We start from the raw sequence: 21,677 nt of genomic DNA, 5'->3' as shown, positions 1-21,677 counted from the left end.
GATTTTTTTGAACTCTCGAAAATTTTGATGTGGATTACTGAAATTTACTTGAGGATTCTTCTTCCAACCACGTGGCGCTCTTGACTTTTCACCGACATGTGAGGCGGAAAGTGAGTCTCACGCCATTCCCACGTGCTTGATTCAAACTGCGGCTCTTTTAAAAGCTTTCTGATAAAAAAGATGCTAACAAATTTATTAATTTTGTAAAGAAGACGAAATTAAAATTGTTAGGAAAGGAAAAAGACTATGGTTTCTTTGAAGAGACAAATTTTGAAATTGATTAATAAAATTTTATTTGGCAAAAATAAATTTTTCTATCGATGGTTTCTGAAAATATTGCAAATTTATATACAATACATAATATTTTTGTATATTTTCTTGCATTTTAATTTTTGTTATAGAATTACACTATTTTTAAAATAAATTATTATGAAATTAATTTTAGTTTAAAATAAAATTTTGTGCATTGCACATTTGTACATAAAATATAATTTTTTCATATATTTTGTTGTATTTTTAATTACAATTAAAATATACTAAAAATATCTAAATATTTATTTTATTTTTTTAATAAATTATTATCAAAAAATAGTTTCAAAATTATTAAACCAATCAGCAACCTAAAATTTGAATCCTCGTAGAATTTTAAGGCTATGTTTGGTTCCCAGAAAATTCGAGGGAAAATATAAAGGAAAAAAAATAAAAGGAAAAGTTGAAGAAAATAAAAAATAAAGAAAAATCAATAAATTATTTTTATATATTTCTTCAAACTTATTTCACTTAGTTTCATATATTATATAAAAATTAAATAATTTTAAAATATTTAAATTTCTAACTAATTTTAATTATATTTAATTATCTTTAAAAAAATTATTGTGAAACAAAATATGAGAAAACCATTTTCCTTAACATTTTTTTTATTTTCTTAATACTTTTTGAAAACCAAACATAGCATAAGGGATTGAAGATGAAAGGTTTATCAATTAAAAAAAACTATTAAACATGTACTTTAAAATTAAACACCCATTTTTTAAAAACAATTTTCTAAACAAGTCAAAAGTTTTATTAAAATTTTGTTTTATATGTAAATAAATAAGAAAATGGTGATTGATAAAATAAATTAATTGGGTTAGTAAATTTTACGGCTCATGGTCATTGATTGCAACCAGACCCACGTAATTTTTGTCTCTAGTCATTGATTTAATATGTCTAATTTTTATATTGATTAATAAATTTATTTCTTAAAGATAATGAACAAGCTGATGATTTAATCCTTATTTTTTTCGTATTCAAGGGAGTAAATTCTTTTCCATGCCATGTTGACTTTTTTTGAGAAGTAACGTCAAAGGAAGTCAACAACAAAAACAGAAGGTTTTTGGTCGATGCAATTATAGTTCTCATTTTATAATTATAATATTTAAGAAAAAAAAATGGAGAATTTTAGGCATGAGACTAGAAATAATTATTAATCCTCATCATGATTCTAAAATTAAATATTAAATTAAATAAGCAAATAATTTTTATTTATTAATTAGTGAACTTTTGATAATATATTCCTATATTTGGTTTTCAAAAATTTTGGGAAAAAATATAAGAGAAATAAAATAACTAGAAAAAATAAATGAAAGAAAAGGTAAAAGAAAATAAAAAATATTAAAATTTAATAATTAATAATTTATGGATAAATTAATAAATATTCATAAATAAATCACTAATCATGTTAAAATAATAATTTATCTTAATCCAAAAATATTATCTTTACCTTTGATGGTAAAATTCAGTGTAATTTTCTTCAAACTAAATATTTTTTTTTTTCCGTTTTAATATTATTAAACGCTGACGCCTCCAGCTTATGCCTCTGGCTCTGCCCTAATGGGTATGGGCTTGGAGCTGGTTAGCTCTCATCTGTCATGGTTGCACCAAAGAAAATTTTTTATTTATTCAATTTCGAAGCAAAATTAGGCTGATTGAGGCTTGAGCCCAATAGCGTCAAGATACGTCTTGGCCCAAATATGTGGTTGGTCTTTCGAATTTGAGTAGACTGGGTTTGGGCCTGGGCCTAGTAATTCAATCAATTTTCATACTCGGGCCAGGGTAGGCGTACAGGGCCAGTGCCACGAACCTGATGGGTATTCTTTTCGGGTTAGGAAAGAATTAAGGAAAGGGGAAAATTTTGAGATTTTTTTTTTATTATTAAAATATAAAAAGTTTAGAATTTAATTAAATTTAATTAAAAAATTTATGTTTTTTAAAATTAGTTATTTGACATCTCACATCATATAGAAAGTAAAGTTCTTAGTATATGAACTCCTTTTAACCCTAAACGTGTTTTAAAATCGTAATGGTCCATTGGGCATAAAGTAGACAATATTTACACAATTAAATATGAGTTGTTAAATATTGAATCAAAGTCAATCTTCACCCCAGTGTGGGGGTTTATTTGGACCTGTAAGAAGTGTTTGTTTGTTTGACTTATAATCTCGTGAGACACAATACAATGAGAACATTATGTCTACATGAGAAAGTGTTTATGATATCCTATATCAGATAAGAGACAAAGTTCCCAATGTATGAACAAACTATTTTTAAAGCCACAAGGGTTCATTGATTTTAAAGTAGACGATATTTACACGATTAGATGCTTACTACAAATTATTTTTTGTACAAAATAACAAAATTAAACTAAATAAATTTAAAATTAAAATAAGTAAACTATTTTAATAGCTTTTGGAATTGGAATGGTAGAAAATTATGCCTTGTTTTTTTTTTAATTTATAAAAAAAAAAAATACCAATGTTTTAGACATTATATTAAAATAATGGTCCTTATACATAAATATTTAACTATTTTCATCCTTTTTATCTCTTATTTTATTAATTTTTTAAATAAGCCTACTTAGAAAATAAATTAATGTAGTTACATCCATGCATGTAGATCATACCTAGAACAACTTTTGGACTGTGGAAAAGACTTTTATATCATTCAACAGTGGGTAGGAGATTTGAGATTTAAAATCCAAATATTTTTCAATAAAGTTAGGACCAGATGCTTCTATGAGAACTCACGAGAACCAAAAAGGACAGGCTTCAAGATTTAAATAATATATACACATATTCCTTAGGTCTATGGAGTCATTCTAGACGGTTATTATTTTTACAAATGGAATTCTGTTTAAAAATCAAATACATGTATCTTATTTAATGTGAAAAAAATCAAATTAATATATTTTAAAAAAATCTTAAAAAATTATTTGAAATGTTTTAATATTTTTGCCTTCACGTGCTTTGCACGTGACAGATGTAATTATTCTATGTTGATTCACGTGCCAGCTAATGGGAGTTAGGAGACACAGATGAAGCAAAAGAAACCAGTGCCAGTGCAATTCAAAGGCATTCTGAGAGTGAGATAGAGATAGAGGCAGTTGTACCATCAAAAGATATAGTAGAAGCTGAAAAAATGGACCGCAGACTCAAAATTTCACCCCCAACCAACAAAAAAAGAAAAAACAAAACAAAAGTTTTCGAATCTCCATCTCCATCCAACTCTCCTCTTCCACCTGTCCCCTAACTCAATACTTCTTCTCATCCGAGTCATCTCCATCTTCCATTTCCCCAAAAATATCACAGCTTTTTCCTCCATTACTGCATTTCCCACTATCTCCTCCTCTTTTTCATGCCCACTACGTCAACACCAACTCTCTATTCCTCATACCCAATCAACACCGTTAATTTCATTGGTCTGAAGTACTGTAACCAAGTCCCAAGAAACTAGAGGATACAGCGGAAGAAAGAACTGAGGAAGAGTATAATTAGAAATTTAGTTGTTCATTGGTTCTGAACAAATGTCGTGGAGAAAACTGAAGAGCACTCAGAATAAAGAGAGAAAGACGTGGAACAAACAGTTTGTAATTTAAAAACGATCCAAAAGTGGAAAATATTCACAATTTATTTTTATTTTTTGGAGGTGGTGGTGTCAGGTGTTATAGTCTCAGATCTTGAGGGTTGTCGTTTTAGCGACCCAAACTGAGGGCAGCTTTGACGTCGAGTCTCCATGCAAAGCCTCCTCCGTCCATTCTCCACACGTCGCAAGGCAGCGTCAGGGAGTTCTTCTCCTTCCCACACCTGTACTGTAGCCTCACTCTGCAGGTGATCGCCGGAAACGTTACTGGCACTCTCGCTTTCATCACTAACCACACCATCATCTCTGGCCCTGGGGTCACGTGCCCCACCATTCTCCGGTACGCTGCGTTGGTCCAAGTCACCCGGTTCAGGCCGTCCGATACGAAACCTGGACACGTGTCTCTGTCCAAGTTGTTTATCTTCTCCTCGTCCGTACTCCCCAGCCAATCTCCATCAACCCACGTGTCCGTCACACACTCCACCGTTACGCACGACCCCACCAGCCTTACCGGTTGCGGCATCACCACCGTCCGATCCGTGATCACAGCACGATCGCTCCCGCAGTGCCCCTCGGTGCTGCCGTTGGCGAAACTCAGCCAGATCGGCGGGTTTTTCTGAGGTTTAGTCGCGGATAACAGATCAGACTGCCCAGGCGGAGACCAGTCCTTACGGTCTGGCGTCTCCGGCAGCAGCGGCAGCGTCACTACCGCTTCTCCGACGATCTCGTCTCTTTTCTCCTCCGGTGAAGCCTTTCTCTTCCTGTTGCACCTTTTGCTGTTATCCCTGACGTACCTCCTCTTTCCTCTCCCAGTCCTCAAGTACACTTCGTCGCTTTTCAACGTGGAACCGCCGGAGACTGAGCCGGCGCTTGTTGGCTTTGGCGCGATCGGCCGGAATCTAAGCATTATCCGGTCGACCTTCGACATATCGTACGCACCCCCGGCGTACCGTGCGATGCAGCACCCTCCCTTAGCATCCATCATCATCTCTCTCACGCACACTCTGAGAGAGAACTGGACGCAACTGATGATATTTATAAGAGGGAGGGAATCCGACACGTGTGAGATCAGACACGTGTGAGAACAGTGATTCAAACAGCTCAGAGACGCGATTGGTTGAAAGTGAAACGTGGCGTTATGGCTGAAGCGGGGCCAACGTGACAGGTGTGGATGGAGGTTTGTGGATGGGCCCACATGAACCAGCCAATGAGAAGCTGCAAAGTGCCAGACGCTGGAGCCAAGTTAGGGGACACGTAGGCTCGGCCTCGTGCTTCGTGTACGGTTTTCGTGAAAAAAGCTTTTTTCCGGGAGTGGAGCTCAAACAACCGACACGTGGACCTATGGAATTTGGATAGAAACGAGCCTGGCATTTCGGGTTACTATAAATAGTACGGGAAGATCTAGCCACGTGGACGGTCAGATAACGACACAATCTCCCCCCAGATCGGTGACGTCATCCCTGCGAGGAACGATTTTTCCTCCTGTCTCCGTGATTGGAGAAAAGGAAAAGGACCGGTTCTTCAAATGATTTTTTTCCACTTAAAGTACAAAAATTTCCTTCGTCTTTCCAGCTATTTACGAAACGTGACATTCACTAGTTTTAAATGGCTAGTGCCTAAGGGTCTGGTTGCTGTTTTTGAAAATCAGTTTTTGGTTTGGAAATTAAATTCTATAAAGCAATTTTTGTTCTCAAAAAAAAAAATAAAAAATATTTGATTGAGTTAATAATTTTTTTTATAATAAGTATAACCAAAAACATGTTTAAAAGTTATTTTTTTAATTAATAAAATATTTTATTACCTTAACTTAATATTATAAATATATAAATAATTTTTATATGTATAATTCATTTAAATTAAAAGAAAATTATTTTATCTAATTTTTTTTACATTAATTATAATTTTATTAAACAAATAATGACTATTTTTTAAATCGTAAAAAAAAATAATGAAAATATCTTTTTTTTATCTCAAAAATATAGTTTTCGATAACACATAAAACACAAAAAACAAAAATATACTACTTTTTTTAAACATGTTTTTAGTGTTTTATTTTTAAAAACAAAAAATAGTAACAAACATGTCCTTAATTTCTCTGCAGTTACATCAACATTACCTTTAACGAGGACAAAAGAGTAATTTGGATTTATTTGATTTAGATAGCTTACGCATCTGGAAAATTTTAGAAACATGGTTTGTAGTCTTCCCATTTACTGAGGGACCAAGCCAACCGTACCCTACCCCTATCAAAGGAGAAAAAAAAAAAAAAGACATGTACATTTATTCTTCTCAATATAGGTCAGGCTGCAAATTCAATTTTAACTTATTTAATTTAAGATGTTACTAAAAAAAATTTAAAGAAATTTATTTTATTCTCCATAATTAATAAGTATGCCATTTTCTTTTTAATTTAGGGTCTGATCCTCACGTGGTAAATTATACTTATAAACATTCCAAGGTTTCCAAGGTTTCTTATTAAAACATCTCCTTTTCTTATTTATTAACATCAAACAGAAAATAAAAATAAAATATATATTTAAAATTAAAACCAAATTAAAATAAATATATATATTTTTTTAAAGTTCTATTTCCATTATTCCATATGGGTTTTTTCCATTAATTATTTTATTATATTAATTATATTTTTATGATTACCTAATTTTTAAATAAATTAGAATAATAATTACATCAAAACATACACAAAATGTATTGAAAAAAATCATTAGAGCATATCAGCATATATGTTCTAAAGTCAGATTTTATTATCAAGATTTTTATTATATATATATAAAAAATGCATTTTGGTATTTATTATCATATTACTCTGTATTTAGTTTTTTATATATATTTTATTTTATATGTTATAATCACAATATTACCTTGTAATTGGGTTTTGTCTATTTTTACCATCATATCATTATTATTTCTCAGATCTTATTTTTTCATGTTCTTATTAACTAATCTAAATGTATGTTAACCAAAATCATGCATAAAACATGAGCAAAAAATAATTAAACAAGATAAAAATTTTAACATAATTCGATAATTAATGTGATTCATATATTTATGAAGTGCATTAATATTTAAGAATTTATCGATAAAAAGAAACATGAAGAGTTATAATACTGAAACTCTAAAAAAAACCTCTCAATTGTTATTACATCCTCTAAAAAAATAAAATTATCATACATAAAACCCTAAACTCTAAATCCGAAGAGGCTTCACCAACCAACAATTTAGACATAGACTTGAACGGTGCACATGACATTACATTTTCTAATATAATGCTATTGGACCTTTACCATTAACTTTTGACAAAATTAACTCGAGAATTTTGTTTGTTTGTTTCTTTTTTAAAATTTTTAGTTTTTGCTGGTTTTCAAAATGGATTTGGCCGTACAAAAGATCCCATACAGAAACGCGAAGGACCAAAATTTCCCTGTTGTGCAACCAGTTGAATCAATCATGTGAGTTGGAGCTTTCAGAAAGGAACAAACAAATAAGGGTGAAAACTTAAAGAGAACAGCAATAATCCATGTACCCCTACCAGCCACCAGGCAGATCGATCTGCTAGACCCCTTGGCGTTAATGCAGATGCCGCAAGTGAGCAGAAGCTTTATAGCCAAAATATAATATTTTGTGGGGAGACTTCTGGGAGTGTTGTACTACCAAAAGACAAAGAGGTAAATTATGAGGAATGCAACGTGTACTCTGTTTGTTGTGAAAGAAAATTAGAGAAAATTTCATATATTTTCATGCATTCGTGGAGTCTAATTTTTGTGTGATATGATACTTCAAACTCATTTGATTTATTTTCACTTTTTAATATAAAGATTAAATAATTTAAAAATATACAAAATTTTAATTAATCTTACTTATATATTATTTTTTATAAGACAATCAAATATAAGAAAATTATTTTTCTTAATATTTTTTTTATTTCTTTAGCATTTTTTGGGAATCAAACGTAATCTTAGTAATTACCTATCAAATTAAGAGTTGATTTGATAATAATTTTAAAAATACGAATCCATATAAAAGTGCTTTTAAAAAAATAAGCATTCAATAAAATTTAAAAATTATTTTGAATAGTAACTTCTATATAAAAATATGGAAACCTTGAATAAAAAAATATAAATTTATTATGCCATTAAAAAAGTCATTTTAAAAAAAATTAAATTTTGAGGTAATATTTTATTTTATTTATTTTTTAATAGAGGCAAAATCATTAATTGTGCTTAATTTTTGGTTAAAGAATCTAGTACAAGCAGAGGCATCGGTGAGTCTAACCCAAAAAAAAGGAAAAAAAAAATGTCATACCCATTTTTAAACTCCTGTCATCCATGAGTACAAAACTTCTACTCCCATGTGGACAACTCCACGCAAAAGAGCATGTACCGCGGCGCCATTCCCCAATCTCCCTCCAGGTGGGACCACACCGACTCCATAAAGCTTGATTCCTCCGATGGTTTAACCAGGGGTCCACCAATAGTATTTCACCAGCTCACGTCTGTCATGACTATTGTTTATAGGGCAGATGCCACGTATTCAGGTACGTGTACACTCTTGATGTGTCGAAAACTGAAAAGGAGAAATTTAAAGAGTCAAAAGAGACAATTTTCAATAATTCAGGCATGGGGAGTTTCGGGTGTGTGGATCATGCGTAGGAGTGCTTCATATAGGTGGAGCGATATGGGACGTTTCATCAGCATGGGACCACGGTCCACGGTGGAGATTTGAGAAAACAGGCTGTTTAGAAGGTACTGGTAATAATTGAATGAAATAAAATATGTGAAATAGGTTAATAGGGTACATTATGATTAAGAATGAATTTTATTTATTTTATTTTTTAATATTTTAGAATAAAATAATAATTTGGCAATCAATTATTGAAAGAAATAAGTTAAGTATTCATTTATAGTCCTTTGGTAGGTATCGAAAATGTACCACCAATTGGATTATATCAAAAAAAGATATCATCAATTAAATGGTATCACGTATCTAATCTTACCTCTTATATGTTTTGATCACATTTATTTATATCATCATTCAATGCTTACCACTAAATCTATAATTCACTCGTGTGAAGGATATTTGAGAGAACGGGACTATTTAAAAGAGACTAGTAACAATTTAATGAAATAAAATATGTGAAATAGGACATTGTGGTACATTATAATTAAATAATTAAATTATTTATTTGTTTAATTTTTTTATGTTCTGGAACAAAATAATAATTTCGGCAATGAATTATTGAAAGAAATAAAGTTATGGGTCCATCTATAGCATTAAATGGTATTCTTTCAATAAACATCGAAAATGTACCACAAATAAAGTGGAATCCGGTATCTAGTCTCAACCCTTATATTTTGATCTTATTTGTTTGTATTTTTGTTCAATGAGTTATATCTCATTATATATATTTAATGGTTTAAATTTAGATTGACACTACGATACCTTAGCATTTAAAATAAGATTAATAAAGTTCATCATATTTTATTGGAGGTTGAATGTAACTCTAAATTTACAAATTCAATATATAATAATAAAATAAATATTAAAATAATTAATTACTAAAATTGTATTTATATAAATATTGAACTATAATAAGCTTAACTCCCTTGCAATGAACCCTCTCTTGGTTATTGGTCGATTCATGCGGGGTGGTGATGAAAATGAGACAATATAAGGTCTCAACATCAAGTTGATCGTATTACGGTATTAACATTTCAGACTTGATTTATTTATTTTTAAAACTTTAAAGCATATCGATATGCTTTATAAGAGTTACCCCAACATCTTTATATAAAATATATATCCTTTAACATTAATTATTCTTCACGCCTCGAAGAACAGTTGGATCAAATTATGAATGTTCTTATTAAAATGAGTCGTCTAAATTCCAATTATGTTAATGGGGTTGATTCCTTTGTACTTAATGGTATATTAGTGAAAGTGATTAAGACCCCTTTTAGCTTTCAAGGGGACAAGATTATACAATGTCTTTTCTTTTGGAAATCTGATCTACTACAAGTAGGTCACCTTTCAACTTAGGTTACAACCTCTGACTAAAGGAAATGAAAAAAAAAGATGTGGAAGTGGCCTTTTACCTTTTTTTTTTTTTTTTTTTTTTAGGGCAATAAGAGGTATCAAGGGGTTACACAATGAAATAGATTATCCCAACTGTCTTGTACTTTATTCCAAATTATTTTCATTTTCCCTATAGTTACATCTAGTATGAAAAAAAAATTTGATTAAAACAAGGAATTAAATTAATGGGTTATGTGAATTCACTATGAGTAAATATATTTTATAGGGCATATAGAGGACATCATCATTGCTTGATCCTCCAACAATCTTACCACATTTGGTGAATAATTTCTAGAAGAATGAAGTGTTTAATTAATTAATATTAATAATACCGATCACTTTAATAATTTGAATATTAAAAATATATATAAGAAGATCGATAATGATGGATACCAAAGCTTGATTAATATAATTTAATAATTTTATAATAATAAACTATTATCGATTGATTTTTCCTTGTCCAACTGGCACGCTTTAAACAAGTTTGTATTCTTTCGATAATCTCATAGCTTTTTGAATCGACCTATGAGTGTTTTGAGTTAAACCCTAAAAATATATTATAACTATGTACTTATTATGAATAATTTTATGTTTCTTTAACTTGAACACTGTACTTATTGTGGTAAGAAATGATTTTTTATGATATCCAATGGTATTACTACATGTAGAATGATGTTAATCATACGTATGAAGTTTGAGATATCGAAAATTAAAATATTAAATATGTCTATTTCTCCTAAATAAGGATGTTTTACTTGTGGTAATCATAACATAACTGACTACCTAAACCCCACTTCAGCTTCATTCTTCAACTCTTTTGGTCCTAATTTAGGTTAAAAGTTGTGGGCATATGCGCCTATAAAAATATGAGCTAAAAGTCATTGATTTTGGTGTCACTAAATCCTCTTAATTCAAAGGAAGAAGACAAAAGCACAGTTACTCACTGAGAAATAGGCCTATTGCTTGCCAAATTTAGCCATAGAAGGATGGGCCTTCCCTCTAGAATTTGCGCTTTTAGGCAGCCCAATGAGACTTCGACGCATCAAAGAATTAAGAAATAAAATAAAGAGTTTTGAAATGAGGAAAATATTAAAAAAAAAAAGCCAAAAAACCCAAAAACCCAAAAACCCAAAAACCCAACTCTCAATGCATTAAAGAATTAAATTATTTGACCACATAGCTAAAGTTTGGAAACTTGACGTGGGTTTCTGCCACGTGTTGGTGGGTTACCCAAAAGATCACATGCAAATGGGCATCTCATGAATAGGAGGTAGGTGTAGATAGATCAGGGTTAGGTTTTCAGACTTTTGAGTAGATTAATATTATTTATTTATTTGCCCTCTGTTTTAGGGCAACAAAGGTAAGATTGAACGACCACCTTGGAATATTTTCTTGCCCATATTGAGTAACACTTACGTTTGCAAGAATCCAATGTTGTCTTGTCTCTTTGGAGGTAGCCCTAACTCTAAGCAAGTCACATTGTACGAACTTATCCACTTTACATACCCAAAAAGAAAAAGTAAAGGTACTCCATGTGGGAGAGTACCATTGCCCTTTTTGTTTTCCTCTTCTTTCCTTTGAAAATGTGTTCACTTAGCCAATGGCCAAGGAGATTTGTGGGAAAGAATTGAGTTCAAGTATGCTATCACGTTTTATTGGAGAAAAAGATAAAAGAGAAAATACTAGGATTAAGGATATTTTCACGTTGCAAAAATAGTGGGGGGTACCAGGTGGGTTTCTCCCCCAACAAGATGGAGAATCGGACCATATCGTGGAACAATAAAAAAAATGTTTTCACCTTCAATCATAAATAAAACTTTCAAAAAAAATTTTATAGAGAAATTTCATATTTATTTATTAAGGGAAAACTGATCTAATTCGAAATTATTGATATTTATATCGATCGATCATAAAAGAAAAATTTTGATTCAATCTGTTAAAAATTAAGGTCTCATAATCACCGATCAATATATTTTTTTCTCATACCTTTCTTTGTTCATCTTTACGTATCTTATTTTGATATCCCCGTCAAGTTTTAGTGTGGGTAGATATTTAAGGGTGTAGTTTGAGTAATAAATTGTGGAGGCCAGAAACATGTTCCTCAATTATGGAAAGAAAAGAAGAAAATTGTTCTTGTTAAATGAGTTGGAATATAGTGTGTTTCATGTGGGTAGTTGTTGCAATAGAATGAAGTTCTGACTTCTGATAGGCCTCACTCACCGCTGAAGACGCGGCTTTATGTTTATAGGATAGGGTTAGTAGTTAAGACTTAAGACATAAGCCAAGTTTATAAAAATATTACCAAGTACTATTGGATTTACATGCTCAACTTGGGATTTTAGAAAAAAAAAAAACAAAAAAAGTTAAATATAATTAAAATTATTAAAAAATTTATATATATTTAAATTATTTAATATTTATATAAAAGAATTAAATAAATGAATTTTTTTAAGTGATATATAAAAATAATTTTTTTGATTTTAAATTTATTTTTTATTTTCTTTTCCTTCAATTTTCATTCAAACTTTTCAAGATCAGACATAACTTTAGGTTAAGTTTGATTCCCAAAAAGTATTAAAAATATATTTTCTTATTGTAATATGAAAAAAACAAACAAATATAATTAAAATTATTGAGAAACTTATTCATTTTTAAATTATTTAATTATTATATCAAGAATCAAAATAAGTGAAATAAGTTTAAAGTAATAAACAAAATTAATTTCATGATTTTAATTCTATTTTTTATTTTCTTCTAAATTTTCCTTTAATTTCATTTTCCAATTTTTCCATAACCAAACGTAACCTTAACCTCCCATTCATTTTCCTCCTCAAGAACATATAAAACAATTAAAAAAATCAATACGATTGTGTAGGACAAAAGACTTATCAATTAAAAATCAGCAGGTAGATGAAAGTAGGCGCTATATCTACCCTTTCATTTATTCTAACTGGCAAATGCATCATGCCTGATATCTACTTGTTGGAGTTTTGTATTGGAAGATACCAGAGAAAGGGACATTGAGGAGTGATTGTCAACCTTCCTTTTCTATAATTAGAGTTGTTATATCTGCAGTCCTATACAGAAATCTATGATCGTTATATATGTTGGCCCACTCTAATTTTTTCCTTTACAATCAACAAGTATCAAATCCTCTGCCTTTCCACCTCCAGAACTAAATGTATATATTGTGAGTGAATCAAAATTCAACTGAATTTTAGTGATAGAAAAAATTAAATGAATTAAATGCTGGTTTAAGATCAATTTGATTCGATTTAGATGATCGGTTGAATGCAGGTTAATTTGAGCATGAAGTTTAAAATACATTTAAAATTTATAACCCAACATATAATGTGTGTTTAAAAATTAATTTGAATGTGGTGTAGTGACAATAAATTATTTTAACATAATACAAAAAATATATATAATACTAAATATGAAAAGTCAGTTGAATATAAAAAGTATTTTCTTCAAAAATATTTTTAGGAAAATCATTTATTAGCTATTTTAAAAAAAAAATATTATAAGTGATTTTTCACTTTTTAAAAATGTTTTCTAAATTTTATCAAATATAATATTTTCTTAATACCTATTTTTATACTTAAAATATGTTTGATAGTGTTTTTATTCATGTTATTGGGTGGTGGTTCGGTTTATGGGGTCACATCAATATGTTTTAAGAAGAAATATTTGAATATCAATCTCATAAGTATCATATAAAATCTCATCAATGTAATCACTTTTTTCGAGAAATATGAGACGGGTAAGTCATCCAAAGTAAAGAAATCTATTTATCGATAAAAAAAAAGAAAAAGAAATGTGAATATTGATGATTGAAGTGTTTTTAGTGAAAGTATTTTCTTATTTTTAGAAGAATGATTTATGAAATGTTTAGAAAATATTAAGAATGCGTTTGACAATGATTTTAGAAAACATTTCTAATATTTTTTTTATTTGAAAATTTTAAGTTTTTAGATATTAGAAATATCAAATATAGTTCATAAAATCACTATCAAACACACTTAAAGTGATTTACAATTTTTAAAGATTTTTCATAAATTTTACCAAATGCTTTATTTGTTTTTAAAAAAACACTTTTGAGAACAATACTACGCCTGGTCTAGAAGTCTTATCTAGAAATACTTTCAAGCCAACTCATCATTTAGAACTGGGAGCATCATCAGAAATGATCAGTTATTCTTTTATTGGCAACAGTAGTAGTAACAGAAGATGAACACAAAGCTGAAATCAAACCAGATAATAACAGCAAGGAACCATGAAGTCATGAACTCTTTCAGAGTCTAGATGATGGCTTAGGGTGGTGTGTGACGATATGGTTATATGCATCTAGAGTCAGAAAATCATCTAGAGTTGGGGTTGTGCATTGCCTGGTGAAGATCTTGCAGGCCTCCTTGTACATTCCCTTCTTGAACTTCTCACGCCCAACCTCTCTCTCAATCCTGGCCATCTCCTCTTCCACCACTCGCCCGAAAAGGTCTAAACTCACCTTCACTCCAAGCCCATCTCCATCCAATTCCACTCCATATTTCAGCCACTGCCAGTTCTGAACCCTGCTGATCTCAGCTGTGGCGGCATCCTCCATAAGGTTGTAAAGAGGCACTGAGCCAGTTCCAGTGAGCCATGCGGCCAAGTACTGGATCCCGACCCGGGTGTTTAGGCGCAGGCCCTCCATGGTTCGGACCCCTCTAGGCCTCTGTATGAGGTCCTCTTCGGTTATGTTTGCTGCATCCTCCCGCTTCATGGTTTGGATCTGATTCGCTGCATTGCCCATGTTGTTGTTGAAGACTTCCATGCAGGCCGGAATGAGCCCAGGGTGGGCTGCCCACGTTCCATCATGCCCTGCCCTCACTTCTCTCTGCTTGTCCTTCCTCACCAGATCAAGAGCTGCCTCATTTGCTGCCGGGTCATCTCTAATTGGAATCTGAGCCGCCTGTTCAAAAATTTGAAGGATAGCAATCTAGTTGAGTGTGATACTCCGCAACAATATCGCACAGGGGAAAAAAAATTCTTAGCGCTATGCATGTTTAGGCTTCTCTTTTAAAGTTGTGAAAGTCCATTGAGTTCAAAACTGATAATATTTACATGATTAAAACAAGTTATCATAAATGGTATTAAAGTCGATTTTCAACCTTGAGAAAGTTTGTTTGATCCCCTGATATGATAGGGAGCGAAAAAATTTGACACTATATATATATATATATATGCATACATTTCTCTTAATTATATAACTATGTTTTAAAGTCGTGATAGTTCTTTGAGCTAAAAGTTGATAATATCTTTACGATTGGGAGTGAATTATTACAAATGGTATCAAAGCCGGATCTTGACCATAATGTAGGAGTTTGTGAAGTCTTGGAATTCTATAGGACACAATAGAGAGGGAAAAAGTTTTTACCTAGAAGTTTAAACTAGACAATATCTAGAATAGGTTCTTACATTGGGCCTATGGATGCTTATAAAGTATAACTACCATAGTGTGAGTGTGTGAGAGGTGAAGGAAAATTGCATACCATGCCGCCCATTGCATGGGCTCCGCGCCTGTGGCACGTCCTAATGAGAAGATCAGAGTAGCTCTTCATGAAGTGTTGAGTCATCCCAACCTGAACCCTGTCCGGCAGCAACCGATCAGAGTGACCCTGGAAGGTTTTGACATAGCTGAAAATGTAATCCCATCTGCCACAATTCAAACCAACAGAGTGATCTCTGAGCTCATAGAGGATTTCATCCATTTGAAAAACAGCTGGTAGTGTTTCTATTAGGACTGTGGCCCTGATGCTTCCTCTTTCTATTCCAGCCATTTTCTCTGCCCTCTCAAACACACAGTTCCATATTTTAGCTTCCCTGAAAACATAATAAAGTTTGTGTCACTCTTCATCGAAATTTTCATGTTGAATTATGCTACAATTTCTTAAAGGGTTTCCCAAAATAAGCTGTCCGACAAGAAGGAAACTTATTAGGGTCTATTTGGAAACATTTTCGAAAATAATTATCAAAAATAATTTTTAAAAACTGTTTTCAATAGTTTTTAAAAACAAAATTTTGTTTGAAAATACAAATATGAAAAAGCTTTCTTTGTTTATTCTCCATAAAAGTAATGTACAATTATGTATGATACAATAGTTTTAAAAGTATTTTCTCTATTTTCAATTATTTTTCAAAATATTATACAATAAACAACTGATAACACCTCAAGTTTATGTATAAAAACAAACCGTTTTCAAAACAAATTATTATAAAAACGTTTTTCTATCAAAAGTTTGTAAAAATGTTCTTCTGAGCTAGAAATCGTTTTCAAAAACAGTATGCAAACAGGCCTTAACTCTGGCTCACCAAAAGATGCAGTGCATGTTCTGTATCGTTGAAAAAGATTGAAATTAAAGAATATATTCAGAGATCAATCATTTTCCCTCACAATTGAAGACTGAAAACATTTAAAATGGGGGATTTCTCCTTACCTTGAGTGCTCCATTTTAGGGAGGTAGAAAAAAGGCCCAAACCCTTCACCCTGTCTCCGGCGGAAGGTTGCGTAGTTATGGAAGAAGTAGAGGCCAAAATCCACAAGGCAACCTGTTGCAGGCTCGCCATCAATGAGAATATGAGCCTCAGGCAGATGCCAACCTCGCGGGCGGACAAAAAGCTGGGCTGTCTGGTCATTGAGCCTGTAAACCCGGTTCCTGGCCTGGTCATGGAAGCTTATAGTCCCGTCCACAGCATCCTTCAAGTTAACTTGCCCTCTCATCAGATTCTCCCAACTTGGTGAGAGCGCATCTTCAAAATCAGCCTGCAAAATAGGTTAATATTATGCAAATTGCGGAGAGACGGCTCGAACACATGACCTCCCACGCAAAAGAAGCTTTGATGTAAAAATACAAATTCTCCTAAAAACTTAAACTTGTTGGATTTGGGTTCACCATTTATACCGTACTCTTTAACATGAAGAACAAGTACCACTTACCATGAAAACTTTAGCACCGGAGTTGAGAGCATTGATGATCATCTTCCTTTCCACGGGACCGGTAATCTCCACCTTCCGATCAGCGACAGCCGGTGGCACAGGCGCACACACCCAGTCACCTTCCCTCACATACCTTGTAGCCGGATCGAAACTCGGCAGCGCCCCCTCATTGTACCGCCTCTTCGCCTCCCTCCTACACTCCATTGCATACTTAATTTGACTCCAAAACTCCCTCTGCAGATCAGCCACAAACTGCAGGGCATCCTTAGTCAAAATCTTTGCAAGTTCTTCATCATATCGGCCCCTGATATCAACCCCATCGGGAGCTTCATAGCCCACGACAGTCTTTTTGGCCATAGGGGCAGTATAACCATATGTTCCAATGCCTAACATTTTCTTTCACTACTATGATCTCTATATGAGTTGATGTGAAAATGGGGTGGCAAAAGGGGAGTATATAAAGGAGAAGGTGAGTGGAAGTGGATAGCTATTGAGAGTGTTATCACAGTGGGCTATATATGGGGAGTGCATGGCCTTATGTGCGTAAGAATATTGAATGGGAAGGCTAAGGATATGGGTGTTTTTGGTGTATGTGCCTTCCTCGGGAGGTGCGGTTTGTTAGGATATGGTGGGCCAATGCCACATGGCTAAATATTTTTATTGGGGGCTTTGATGTCTTGATGGCATTATTGGCATATCGGTTGCTTTCATTTGGTAAGTAGGCATTGGGGGAAGATGCATGATGGCCTATGTAGGACAGATGGTGTATGTAAAGGGTGCTGTGGGTGGGTGAGCGGTAATGTTTGATGATAGCTGACTGGATTATTTTGCAGGATGGGCTTCATTCATTGTGAACAATTGCTCTACGTTAGCGGTTTTGGAAAAATACTTCTAATATAAAAAGTTTTTTAAAGAAAAAAAAATCAAAAGTCGGATAAAATTCCAAGAAAACATTTTTAATTGAAAAATCTTATCTAATTTCTTACATAAAAATCATTTGTTTGACTTTGGTAGATAAATATTTAATTAATAATTCTTTTAATAACACTTCCAAATTAAACACGTTGTAAAGTGATTTTTTTATTAAAAATATTGTCATACAAACTCCTAGTAGATGATGTTGATTTTTTTATGGGCTTATTTGATAATTATTTTCGAGAACATTTTTTTGTTCTTCAAAATAAAAAAATAAAAAAATATGTTTGATAATTAAAAACTCTTTTTGTTCTCAATAACAAAAAATAATGTGTTTTAAAAAAAAAACACATTTTGTTTTTACTTATTTTGCAATGGTGGTTTTAAAAAAATAAAATTATACAAAAATATATAAAATGATTAAAAATAAAATATTAGATATAAAAATGTTTTTAAAACATATTTTAAAATATAAAAAATATGTTAAAAACATTTTGGGTTTCAAAATAAACTTTTATTTAAAAAAAAACATTTTAGGTTTCAAAATAAACTTTTATTTTACAAAATACTAGAAAACAATTACCAAACAAATCATATGATTCCCTTTGCGAGTGGTCTAATTAAAACAATTTTACTTTGTAAATTTTTTTTCATTTTTATTTGAAACTTCAGTTTTTATTTGAGAAAGAATTTGCGAGAGTTGAAAACATTTTTAAGTGAATTCTTTCGATCCTGCCAAATTAGACTCACTTTAAATGATTCCTAAAAATTATTTTTTTATTCAAGTATAAAAAAATGATTTTTAAAAACATTATTTATATAAACAAGTCCATATTAAAAGTGTTTTAATAAACAAAATCACTCTATTACAAGCTTTATATTTTGTATATTTGCTTATGAGGAAGAGGTAGAGATCCTTATTGATAAGCCTTATTCACCTTGTCTAAACCCTCTTTGGTTTATTAATTTTTCCTTTCTTTTTTAACAAAAATGAGTACAAAATTAGGTTTTCTCTTTTGAACATTAAAATTACTTTCAACCGACATCCTCACATTTATATCATGATTGATTATGAATTGTTGGAGTCGGTTTTGAATGCCCAACTAGATTGACCCAACTTGACTCATATATATGAGAGAAATAAGATGAATAGTTTACGAAATTTTAAAAACTATTTAAAAATTGCCACTAGTAAATAAAAAAAGAAACAAGTTTTTTTCTCTCTTTAACAATTCTCTCCTTGAAAAACATCAAAAAAGACAAATAAGTTTTTCCTTCTTCTCTTCTTAAATATAAAATAAACATATATTTTTCTTCTCAAAGTTTTTTATATTTTTTTTGGTAAAAATAAAAATTAAGATTTTTGTGTTATAAAAAAAAATAATTTTCATTATCGTAATTTTATTCATGACTTGAAATAAGAAAATTGATCGAGGAATAAACAATCAAGTTTCTTGAACATTTCACAAGATAATCCAAAAAATGAAATAATTTAAAACATAAAAAAGTTTAAAATATTTTGAAAGAGGTTAAAAAGCAAATGGACTCTTTTTAAAAACTATTTTCATGCCCTTCCGAGGAGTGTTTTCAAACATGTTGACTAAAGCCATTTCACACCATTATTATTTTTTCCAAAAAAATAATAATTTAATTATGCCAAAAGGGGTTATTATCATGTTGAGGTCATGCAACTTAAAAAGAATTGTTAGTTTTTAATTCAATTTGGGATAATTAATTTAACATTTATAAATTTTTTACACATTAATAAATATATATGATTTATTAATTATCCATAATTTTAGGGTTAGTATATTTATTGTTTTTTTAATTCCACCTTGGCATTGAAATTATGCGGTGGAACCCTAGTCTCAGTCTGTTTACAAAACCCCTCCAACGTCACCGGTCGGCGGATCATCGTCGTCGTCGCCGGTAACTCTTTCTCCCCGTCTCTCTCTCTTTTTTTTTGGTTCATAGGAAAGTCTTAGCAGAAGGGAAAAGAAAAGAAGATATTGAAAATTGACTAAGATGGGAAATTGATTTCAGAGCATTTGATTTTCCCGAGAAACAGACGGGACCCTTTATGTGTCTGTGAAGTGGGGCCGGTTTGGGTGATATTTTGATGTGTGAAGATTTTCCAGTCCTTTTCCGTGGAAACAAACAAAGCGGGTTAGGTGTGGAAAAAGAGTGGGTATTTTTGTTGTGGCCGAGTTGTGAAAATATCAAACTGACCCTGAATTTTCCCTGGCCATCTGTTTGTTTGATGAGAAAACAAAGCCAAAAAATAAAAAAAGAGAAAAAGAAAAGAAAGTAAGAAAGAAAGAAAGAAAGGAAGGAAGAAGGAAGAAGGAAGTACATCAATATTCTGAGACTAGTCACTGATCTTTTCTGGCGTTTCTTTCCCGTTACCCTCTCTCTATTTGATAAACTACTAAATAGAAATAGAAACCAATTGAAACTGACCTAAGAAAGGGATCTTTTATTCCTTAAACTAAATAGAAACTAATTAGGAATAGAAACTATTTGGGGTGTGGGTTCATTGGCCTTTTGCAATGTGTTCTATTTGGGGTATACATAAATGCATTTCCCTCTAATGTGGGTTTCTTTGTTCTTGTTGTATGTTGTTTATATTTTCTCTTAGGTGACCTCTAGATAGAATTCTCTTCCAAGGTGTGATACTTATTGGATGTATATATTTTCTTGGGAAAATGCTATTCTCAGGGACTCCCCATTCCACCTCTGGTTTCAAAGGTTTTTGTTTCGACTGGGATTTGTATGGCATTGTCGTTGGTTGTCCTCTTGGGTGTGATTTGTGAATATGAATAATCCAATTCATGGATGGTTGTGTAAACTCTGTAGCTTTCTTTCTTGTTTTCTGTTTGGTAAGAAAAGAAAAGAAAAGAAAAAAAAAACACGAAATATGGATTAACTTCCATTGCTTGGTTGATGTCCATAGTGCATGAATGCCATTAGGCTATGATTTTTTGGGACAGAATCTGACATTGAGCAAGAACATTGATTTGGTTGTTTGGTTGGTATGGATTGATTATAAGTGCTATAATTCATAGTCCCAGGAGGATCTTTTGCTCTTTTTCTCCCATTTCTTCACTGGGTATTTGTGGATGACCCATAAATATAAGCTCTTCACATATTTTTGCGGGTTTCTGTTTTGCAGATATGGCTGACATAAATTCTGAGGTAGTGTTAGGCATGTTCCTACAGCAGCTGATCATGGAGACAACATTTATGTTCATTGTCCTTACTTTAGCACAAGTTCCAGCTGAAAGATCAGAAGAGAATGATAATACTGAGGGTGATGATTCTGAGAGTCTCTCTGGAGAATGTGTGGATGATGAAGAAACTGGCTCTGAAGAAATTGAATTAGATTTTACTGATAATGCAGCATCTGAGAATCAAAACCCGCGAAAGAGGAGCAGAGACGGTGACAATGAGGCATCAGGATTGGGGTATTTGATCAAGGTCGCCAAAATTTACATAGTCGTGAGCGTCCAGATCAAGAGTATGCTGCTCAGACAAATAGGGCATGATGATGACGAGTCTGAAGATCGAAGAAGGGTTGTTGAAGAACTTAGCAAGTTGCCTGGGTTTAGTTCAAGGGATCGACTTCGGGTAGTGACTAGAATCGCTACAAACCAGGCAGTTGTTCATCTGTTTCTGAGCCTTTCGGATGTCGAAAAAGAAGAAATGGTAGAAATGATGTTAGATGGTACTTTGTAGTTCTTTGAAATGGGTACCCGTTCTCATTCAAGTGAAATAAGAATCAGTGTTTGTTTTTCTACTT

General features: G+C 32.0%; 3 protein-coding genes across 3 annotated transcripts; 1 reads left to right on the top strand and 2 right to left on the bottom strand.

The window, feature by feature from the left end:
- Positions 1-3,805: 3,805 nt before the first annotated feature.
- Positions 3,806-5,199, bottom strand: LOC100244084 (uncharacterized). Its single transcript, XM_002279385.4, has one exon. The coding sequence runs from the start codon at positions 4,883-4,885 to the stop codon at positions 4,010-4,012; it is 876 nt and encodes a 291-aa protein (XP_002279421.2). The 5' UTR covers positions 4,886-5,199; the 3' UTR covers positions 3,806-4,009.
- Positions 5,200-14,164: 8,965 nt separating this feature from the next.
- LOC100261216 (malate synthase, glyoxysomal) lies at positions 14,165-17,452 on the bottom strand. Its single transcript, XM_002279416.4, has 4 exons — positions 16,964-17,452; positions 16,464-16,789; positions 15,519-15,849; positions 14,165-14,938 (listed from the first exon to the last, which is right to left on the bottom strand). The coding sequence occupies exons 1-4, from the start codon at positions 17,354-17,356 to the stop codon at positions 14,282-14,284; spliced, it is 1,707 nt and encodes a 568-aa protein (XP_002279452.1). The 5' UTR covers positions 17,357-17,452; the 3' UTR covers positions 14,165-14,281.
- Positions 17,453-19,702: 2,250 nt separating this feature from the next.
- LOC104882361 (uncharacterized) lies at positions 19,703-21,677 on the top strand. The gene is made up of 2 exons (XM_010665420.3): positions 19,703-19,807; positions 21,051-21,677. The coding sequence occupies exon 2, from the start codon at positions 21,053-21,055 to the stop codon at positions 21,611-21,613; it is 561 nt and encodes a 186-aa protein (XP_010663722.1). The 5' UTR covers positions 19,703-19,807; positions 21,051-21,052; the 3' UTR covers positions 21,614-21,677.

Source organism: Vitis vinifera, chromosome 17, assembly GCF_030704535.1.
Source record: "Vitis vinifera cultivar Pinot Noir 40024 chromosome 17, ASM3070453v1".
Lineage (NCBI taxonomy): Eukaryota > Viridiplantae > Streptophyta > Magnoliopsida > Vitales > Vitaceae > Vitis > Vitis vinifera.
Note: the sequence above shows the minus strand (reverse complement) of the source record. Positions and strands in the feature narration are given on the sequence as shown.